The sequence below is a fragment of the Coregonus lavaretus genome (genome assembly GCF_964263955.1).
Source record: "Coregonus lavaretus genome assembly, chromosome: 38".
NCBI classification, from domain to species: Eukaryota; Metazoa; Chordata; class Actinopteri; order Salmoniformes; family Salmonidae; genus Coregonus; species Coregonus lavaretus.
In genome coordinates this window covers 14,127,212-14,136,799 of record NC_140025.1, presented here as the reverse complement: position 1 = coordinate 14,136,799, position 9,588 = coordinate 14,127,212, and the positions used below count along the sequence as shown (strand labels likewise).

General features: G+C 42.0%; 1 protein-coding gene across 1 annotated transcript; it reads left to right on the top strand.

The window, feature by feature from the left end:
* Positions 1 to 6,522: 6,522 nt before the first annotated feature.
* LOC311112204 (gap junction alpha-8 protein-like) lies at positions 6,523 to 7,662 on the top strand (the record flags this gene model as incomplete). Its single annotated transcript, XM_084155228.1, has 1 exon — positions 6,523 to 7,662. One exon carries the CDS (start codon positions 6,523 to 6,525, stop codon positions 7,660 to 7,662), a length of 1,140 nt encoding a protein of 379 aa, XP_084011354.1.
* Between the last annotated feature and the right edge of the window lie 1,926 nt (positions 7,663 to 9,588).

The window sequence follows — 9,588 nt, the reverse complement described above, 5'->3', positions numbered from 1 at the left end:
TCTCCCCTATGGCCTTATCACTTGTACATTTAAGTAAGTGTGTGTGTGTGTGTGTGTGTGTATGTGTGTGTGTGTGTGTGGATGCGTGCGTGCGTGCGTGTGTGTGTGTGTGTGTGTGTGTGTGTGGTTATGGCTGTGTCAAACAGGGTGGGATCTATAGCCTCCACTGGTAGTTTGGAAGCATGATTAGGGGTGGATTCATTGGTGACTATAGAACAGGGATAAGGTATAGCCGTGCAGGCCTACTGCGATGTACAGGAATGTAGGCATGTTGTAACAATTGTTCTGGTCCAGATTCTCAGTCTGTGATTTTAAGAGTTGTTACATTTCTCCAGGCCCATCCCTGTGTGGGGGGTTTCCGTTTTGTTGTTTTTGAATTAAGAAATGGTCCTTTAACTAGTGTCAAATGCTGTGGTACCACAATTAGTAGACACATTAATAATACTTTGAAGTACATATTACAATGAAGCTCAACGTCATTCAAATCAAGCAAGTTAACTTCACTTTACAGAAAAAGAAAAACTACAGTATATGTAAGTGGCAAATAACCAGATTAGCAATGGGTCCGGATATTTATTTTCTCTTGTATAATTTTGTCTGGTTTGTGTTTTGGGGCTGACCCTGGAAATGGAACTGTGCAGCCCAAACGGAGGTGGCAAAGCCAAACAATTGAACATTCCAACAAGTATTCTAAATATTTGTTGTGTCCAGATATGTAATGTAAACCAGTGGCCGCCTGGTCCCACAGTCAAGCTGCTTGTTCATGTCAGCAATGGTGCTTTTGTCTCTTTTGCCTAATTATATGAAATATGTTTTTCTCTCTGTTTGCACTAATTCTGATGAAGAAAATGTTTTTTTTATTTTTTATTTTTTTACTTCTAAAGCGAGAGCTGTGTCTGTTTCCCTCCCATGTTGGTCAATGGTCTACAGTTTTCATAATTGGAGCAAAAAGTGAACAAAATGACAGACATGTATGTGCACATTTAGTTTGACTGCATTCCAAGACACCAAATAACATACAAAACAAGGAAATACCCTCCCACATTAAAGTTTGGTTGAGGAGGTGAGATAACAGTTTATTACACATACAATGTATCATTGCTGCCCTGGCTTTGTCCCACTCCAATTATAACATGGCTTTTCCACTGTAAGGCAGCAAAGAGGGACCATCCCTAAATCCATTCGCTCCATTCCCATTCCCTATCCCCCCACACACCAGTGTAAGTGAGCTGAATCGGACAAATCCTTCTTATTGTGGCTGGTATCTCTGGTATGCACAAAGAACAGAGAAGAGAGCGTCCCGCCTGGGTAGCATCAAAAGACTGATCATGGAATAGAGATTAATGGGATTATGACAGGAAGACGAGATGAGGGGAGTCAATGTGGGACTGGGACATTCACTGACTGACAGAGAGACCCACTGTGCAGCACCCAAAGATCAAGGAGAATACTTATAGCCGTATTATTACTGTGCAAAAAATAGCTCCGAAAATAACCTTAGTGCTTTGGGTATTGGGTACTGCAGGTGGGATATCCTAAGATAAAGACACTAGTCTGCATTGTTCTACCTAGTTAAATGGCTGCACAGTCCTATTTCCATATAGGGTGCAATAAAAGCCAGACCCATGGCCGACGAACGCACAGCTCGCACTAGCGCACTTCTCCTCCAAATAACTACTACATGCTATCGTGAGTCCCCTCTGGCCTTCATTTCCCCTAATGCTTTGCATCCTCTCTATCCCACATCATCGGATCATTCTGGGATCGTCAGCTAAATCGTAACCCCAAGAGCAGGAAACGTGTGGCGCGACAGCGTGTAGGCAGATAAGCGTAAGATAACTTTGTTGGCGGGATGGTCCTCCGCTTAGCAACGAGTAGGTGCTTCATTGGCACAATCTGGGCTCACGCCTCAGTGCCTTTGCTCAATAGAGCCTGCATGCCCCATCATGACATCATGCCTTTGTGCAAAATCCCTGCGCCATTCACAGCCCTGCTCTCGGCTTAGGCCGCTAGCACTGGCAATATCAACAAGTAGTGCCCTTAACAGACAAGTACAGCACGGAGAACTAGCCCCGTTAGCCTACATGCGGCTCTGTATCTGGAAATCCTTTCAAATTCACTTTAGAGAAAGTTCGGGGAAGACTGGTTATGTGCACAAGATGTAGGGACAACAATGTAAAAGCTGTCAACAAAAAAAACTCAGGAGATGAAACATTATCTAAACCACAAGGTCAGAACTAGCTGGCCTCCTTGACCCACTAATGTCTGGTCTGACTCTTCCCTCAGCCTAGTGCTATGACCTCCATGACCCCAGCCTCAATGTGCTGAAGGGCATCACTACAACTGGCTGTCCTGTGCTCTCGCACAACCGATTTCTACCACCAAAATACATTTAGACTTGATATGTTTTTAAATACAGCATTATAGTTTTTCTTCTGTAATACCATATAGTTGGGCCAGTTATATGGTCGCTCAAAGTCTCCAACCCATGCTTTCCACCTCCGGTCAGTCATCAAACACCTCAGATGAAAGGGGATATAATGAAGAGCTTATTTCCAAAACGCACCAATTTTTTACATTAGTTTTTTTTCCATCAGAAATGATTGCTTATGGGTACGTTCATGTGGATGTAAAATATTACTGTTCTCAGATTTGTTTTGCATAGATTTTTTTCCCATGAAAATGTTTTTTTTGCAGAACGCTATACCGTATATCAATTGTTTAGCTGAAATGGAATGTTAATATCCTGTATATTTGACTGTGATATGTGGTTGTCTCACCTAGCTATTTTAAGATGAATGCACATACTGTAAGTCGCTCTGGAAAAGAGCATCTGCTAAATGACAAAAATTTCAAATATAAATGTTTTACATATAGATATCATATTACTGTACAGGTCCCCTGTAGCTCAGTTGGTAGAGCATGGCTTTGCAACACCAGAGTTGTGAGTTCGATTCCCACGGGGGGCCAGTGTGAAAAAATTTATGCACTCACTAACAGTGGCGGCTCCTGAAAAAATTCTCAGGAGGGGCAATTTTTCTGATGATTTAGGTGACCTACACACATTTAAAAAAAGATATGTCCAGCAACAACATGAAGACAGGGGCAGCATATAAGTCAATACCAGAAGCATTTATTGACTGATCTGGGGAGATGGATTCCAGTTTCTGTGACAGATTATAAATAATCTCTGATGCCTTTGTTATATTAGCTTTTGGTTGAATGTACTGTCGTAGTAAATATATAATGTTTACTGTAATAGGTCTCTCAGTTCTTCCAACTCACGAGTTCTTGCCCTGAGGACACACACACACACACACACCCACACACCCACACACACACACACACACACACACATCATCACTGATAACACACACACACACACACACACACACACACACATCATCACTGATAACAAACACACACACACACACACACACACACACACACACACACACTGATAACAAACACACACACACACACACAAATCCTCTTCTCTTAGGCTGAACATCTGAAGACAGAGAACCCGACTCAGAGCCAATGCAACAGTGACACTAGCCTGGAGGTGACCGCGCCCAACTCATCAGGACCAATCAGAAGATCAGAACTACTAGATTCAACCTACTTCATTTTATTGTATAAAATGTCAGCACACAATGTTTAGGGGCTCTTCTGATAAACTCCCTACGAGTTTGACGAACGGGTCCGTGCACGCGATTCCAGATATCTTTACCTCTGAATAAACTGCCTTATATTATACAATTATCCACCTTGTCCAAAAGTCTCTACTTGGTCTCCGTTCTCCAGTAAACTTGTTTTATCAACAATAGTAAGGTTCAATGACACAGAAAGCAGTTCAATGTCGGGGTACAGAGTCGCTCTCTTACCAGGATCGCGGTCCGCTCTGACCAGGGTGAAGCCGGCCGGCTCCACCTCTCTGTCCGGGACTCTGTCATCCAGCCAAGTCTCCCAGCTGTATTGGGATTCCGCTGCCAGCAGCGTTTTCATTATTTAGTCCGTTCGTAGCGGGTATGTACACGATCAACAAGATCAGTCCAAAACCGAAGATCAGTCCAAAGCAGAATGTTTGCAGAATGTTTGTAAACTAAGTCTACAAATTAAAAACATAAAATAACGCCACACTGCAGGTCGCAACATAGACGCTGTTAGCCGCCATTGTCTTAGTTACGTTCAACGTTACGTCACGTATGACGAAAGCGCGTAAGTGCATGCCCACAGACACCCATAGAGAATGTATTGAAAGCTTTGAAATTTGAAAAAAATAGATTTTACATGACAGGCTATGAGAGACTTCTGGGCGATTTTCAACCTGACTGAAATCGCCCAAAAAACGGGCGGGGCCATTTGAAGCACGACTTTAGCCTGATTTGACATTTAGTGGCTGGCAGATCAGATGTGAACACTGATAACTGCTGTTGCCGTGATATAATTGATTAGAAAAAAAATCCCTTCCTTTTCCCGTTTGGCAGTGCGTCGCCCATATCGCCCTATTGAACAAGCCGTCCCTGCTCACTAACTGTAAGTCGCTCTGGATAAGAGCGTCTGCTAAATGACTAAAATGTGAAAATGTATAGAATTATTATAATTTTTTAAATATATATTGATGTCTCAAATGTATCATTTGTACAGTTCTTTATAAAAACGTTTTGTTATTTGTTACATTTGACTGTGTAAAACCTAGCAGTACTACTTATTTCTCTGAGAGTGAGGCGGATATATAGCATTTAGCAAAAAAACATGATTATTTATCTCTCTAAAATGAAACCATCATGTGATATATTTTAAACAAATACATGTTTGTCATTGAACAACCCCATGCCGTGAAAAAAACACACCAATCTCTTTCAGAATTTCTTTAAACAATAAAAGCTTATTTACCAACATTTCAGATAATTGATATATAGCGTTTATATTATTACTCACTTATTCCAAGCCGTAAAATTAAGTCCTACCGAGATATCTGTACATCTGAAATAGCTGCTGTGAAGTTCATTGTTGTCTTTGCGGGACACTTTGAGCCATTGAGTGTACGATATCTTGATGAACATCCATATACACAGAAGTAGTGGAAATGGTCGGGAGACCATTTGCATATAAACAAACATTAGCAAATGAGTGCTAAGCCTTTTGTATCTTTATAACATTTGGTCTGCTTACGTTAGTTTTCCTGGGAACATCACAAGATAAACTGTTTAGACGGTAGAACAATATCGTTCTCATAGTATATGTTGCCTACATCTCAGTTTATATTTTCTATTTCTGCGGGTTACAGCTGACCAAACCAATGCCTGACCTTTTTGACTTAGTCAAATCCAAGGACAAAATTGGAAAAGCTTTATACCTGGATGCTTTAAATAAAGTGTCACCAATATTTATTTTGATGATGAGCAAACCAAAGTCCTTCTGTTTTTTGCTGAAATGTTAGATCATACATTCCTAGGCATTTATAAAAGCCCACAGAAACAAGGATGACCTGACCTTACAATAAACATTGTTGATCAATACCAACAAAATGTAAACTTTCTCCAAAAATCACACATTTCAGAACAGTGTACAGTAGATTATTTATTGCTGATCACAGTACATTCCACATTAAATGTCTAATTCACCAATAAACAATCCACATCAGTTGATATATCTCTCTGTCTAACCAAGTCAGTAAACATCTTTATTGTCGGCAGCTAGTTCATTAGGATGTGCCTTGCCTGTCCTCCCTCCCTTCCTTAATATAAAACCATTCAATGGGACACACCATGTATACTGTACACTATCATTGAGTTGGTATCATTCCCAACAGCGGTGTCCCATACGTTCCCATTTGTGTTGGGTGATCCTATTGTCTTCTGCGTCACCACACGTCGCCCGGCGAATAAAGGCTGTCTGGCTCCCAGCTTAAATATTGCAGCAAACTAAAAACCAACCATCAGACTCAATTCATTCAGTTCTGCTCAGTGGTGCGACAAGGATTGGGGGCCTTAGGTGGGAAAGAGAGAGGAAAAAAGTTCACTTCACACCATTGGGTGCCAAGAGAAGGGGAACACAACTACACTGGAGCTCTCACTGTGGCAAGTTGCCCATTTGTTAACTTTCACCGATATTATATTTGTGTTTCTGGAATAATGTAACCTGGGGTTGATTTATTTATATAGAGTTTAGAGGGTTACAGTTTTTATTGATATGGTGTTGGTAGCTAAAATGTGCTTTTGGACTGTTGGTTTTAGTCATTTGGGGTGAGGCAAAGAGGCATGCAGCGATTTTGTGTTTGCTCTCTCTGGATTTGACAAAGAGTGAGTGAGTGGCTCATCACTGCTGTAGTTACAAAATGTTTTTAGCCACGGTGTAGCTATAAAGAACATATTTGATTGTTATATGGGGAACGAAAAATGACAAAAGAGAGTTGTTGATGCAACACAAGGATTCTTTGTATTCTTTGTCGTCAGCTCGATTTTTAACTTGCTTTTCTCTTCTCTAACCCTCAATCTGTAGCGCTGATTGTTGATCATGGGTGACTGGAGCTTCTTGGGAAACATATTAGAGGAAGTAAATGAACACTCGACGGTGATTGGGAGGGTGTGGCTCACAGTGCTCTTCATCTTCCGGATCCTCATCCTGGGCACGGCCGCTGAGTTCGTGTGGGGCGACGAGCAGTCGGATTACGTGTGCAACACCCAGCAGCCTGGTTGCGAGAACGTGTGCTACGACGAGGCTTTCCCCATCTCGCACATCCGTCTGTGGGTCCTCCAGATCATATTTGTGTCTACGCCCTCGCTGGTGTACGTGGGCCATGCTGTGCACTATGTCCACATGGAGGAGAAGCGAAAGGAGCGCGAGGAGGCCGAGCTGAACCGCCAGCAGGAGCTGAGCGAGGAGAGGCTGCCGCTAGCGCCCGATCAGGGCAGCGTGCGCACCACCAAGGAGACCAGCACCAAGGGCAGCAAGAAGTTCAGACTGGAGGGCACCCTGCTGAGGACCTACATCTGCCATATCATCTTCAAGACGCTGTTTGAGGTGGGATTCGTTGTGGGCCAGTACTTCCTGTACGGCTTCCGCATCCTGCCGCTGTACCAGTGCAGCCGCTGGCCCTGCCCCAACACCGTGGACTGCTTCGTGTCGCGCCCCACCGAGAAGACTGTCTTCATCATCTTCATGTTGGCCGTGGCATGCGTCTCGCTCTTCCTCAACTTCGTGGAGATCAGCCACCTGGGCCTGAAGAAGATCCGCTTCGTGTTCCGCAAGCCGCCGCCCCAGACCCAGGGCGGCGAAGGCCAGAGCCCCCCCGGGGAAAAGAGCCTGCACTCCATGGCTGTGTCGTCCATCCAGAAGGCCAAGGGCTACCGGCTGCTGGAAGAAGACAAGCCCGCATCGCACTTCTTCCCCTTAACAGAGGTGGGCATGGAGGCAGGCAGGCTGCCCACACCTTACCAGGCGGAGAGTGAGAACGTCTCTAAAGTGTACGACGAGTCTTTGCCTTCCTACGGCCAGACCACTAGGGCAGAGGTGAGGGTCCTACCAGAAAGCGGCAAGGACGAGGGACCCGCGGACCCCGACGTGGAGGCTACCGACACGATAGCAGACACCAGACCACTCAGCAGTTTAAGCAAAGCCAGCAGCAGGGCAAGGTCAGACGATTTGACAGTATGAAAGTGAAATCAATGTGAAAAAGCATGGGAGCGAAGCCTCACAGAGCCTTAACTCTCGCTGTAATGGAAGTTAACATCAGCTTGTTATTCGGGAAAAAGAGTTTAAAATGCTGTGCAATGTGCAAGGAGCCTTTAGTTTTAAAAGAAAGATAAACTTGTATTTTATAAGACAGCATTTTTTGTACTGTTTTTATCAATCTATTTAAAAGCTAACAAAACGAAAAAAGGTCATTTTCAGCAGGATTTGTATCGTACAAGAGGAGGTTATTATTTAACAAAAATGTGCTGTTTTTTAATTCACATATTTTCTATCAAGAGTTTTAACCAAAAATGATCAAACGCTTCCGATGTTTACATTTTTTGATTAGCCATTTAGCTTGATGTTAAATGTTATATTTCTACTGAGCAAGTTATTTTTGCAGTACTGTCAGGGTTACACTTGAGCGTGTGTGTATTTATTACAATAATTTCATCTCATCTACTAAAATATATACAACTAATTTATTTCACCTAATAGATCTACCAGCTGTATAATGTCTATTAGATCTTTTTTTTGTGAGGTGAAACTTATCACATTCTCATAGAATTGCCAACAACAACAACAACAACAAAAAGAAAGGACCATTGGTTAAATGAAAATTAACATGTATCAAAAAACCTTGAGAAACATATATTTTATTGATAAATATGGGAACCATGGAACCTACTGTGGGTGAAATACTTTCTTCCCTTCCTCTACACACATCCGCAATTATGATAAAGATCTTGCCCTATCAGCACAAAGTATTGTTGACCAAGAGAGAATAAAATAACAAACTCATATTCACAAAACAGGCCTTCCTTGACAAAGTTTTAAAGAAAACAACGTATTCTCATGAAATGTGACAACCATAAGCAGTGTAGCCAAAGTGCTCAGTCCGCAATATATATTTCAAAACTGGAATGAAATGTCAAACTAAGGGCCTCGCAATGAATTCATTTACACAGTGGTCAACACACTAACGTCTATCATGTCGGTCAGGTGTCGACACAGTTCACCCATGAGGCATATTGTCAGGCAATATGCCATCTTGCTTTACCGATGGTCATATGTACAAATATATGATGAAGAGGTATTCTTTTAAATTGTATTGGTTATCTAGTTGATTCATTTGTGCTACAAATGAAGACTATAGATATCAGAAACCCATTGACACTAATTCTGCTAACTGGACAGTGGCAGGCCATAAATGCTGAAGTGAAACAATTTACGGGCCTTCAAATCAACCTGGCTTTTGAAATATGGAAACATTTATTACGGTAAGGGCCTCAAGGACATACTTTCTGATACTTGTCTTCAGTCTGTATGAGCCCTTCTATGTTGTGACGTTGAAACATCATATTGTGATATTGAAACAACATTTTGTGATGTTGAAACAACATATTGTGATGTTGAAACAACATATTGTGAACTTGAAAGTTGAACTGTGTGTCTAAATGTAATGTCTGTAATGTTTGAATAAGCGTCAATTGATTCCATGTTAGTGTTGTCGCTTTTATTTCTATTTTCATTATTTTACAAAAAATGCAATTTAAGGAATTGTTGCTCTGGGAACCGCTCTACTGTCGTTAATTTGAATGAAATCCCAATTATATTTTAGGTTATTCAAACATACAGTTTACAGAACTAGAATCATCCTCCTATCTTCCTTCCTCAAAGTTTGGCATATCTGTTACCCATCTCCCTACTTCAGAAAAACACCAGGGTCGTGTTGATTAGGCACCAAACGGACAAACAGAAAGGGAGTACTGTAACTGGCTTGGTTTCGATTGCCATGGCAAAACATTTCAAATCGTGTTCCGTTGTGTGCCCTAATGAACAGGACCCAGACCAGAGTTCACCATGTTCCAGACATGTGATTTGAACACTGTATTTTCTCTGATTAAC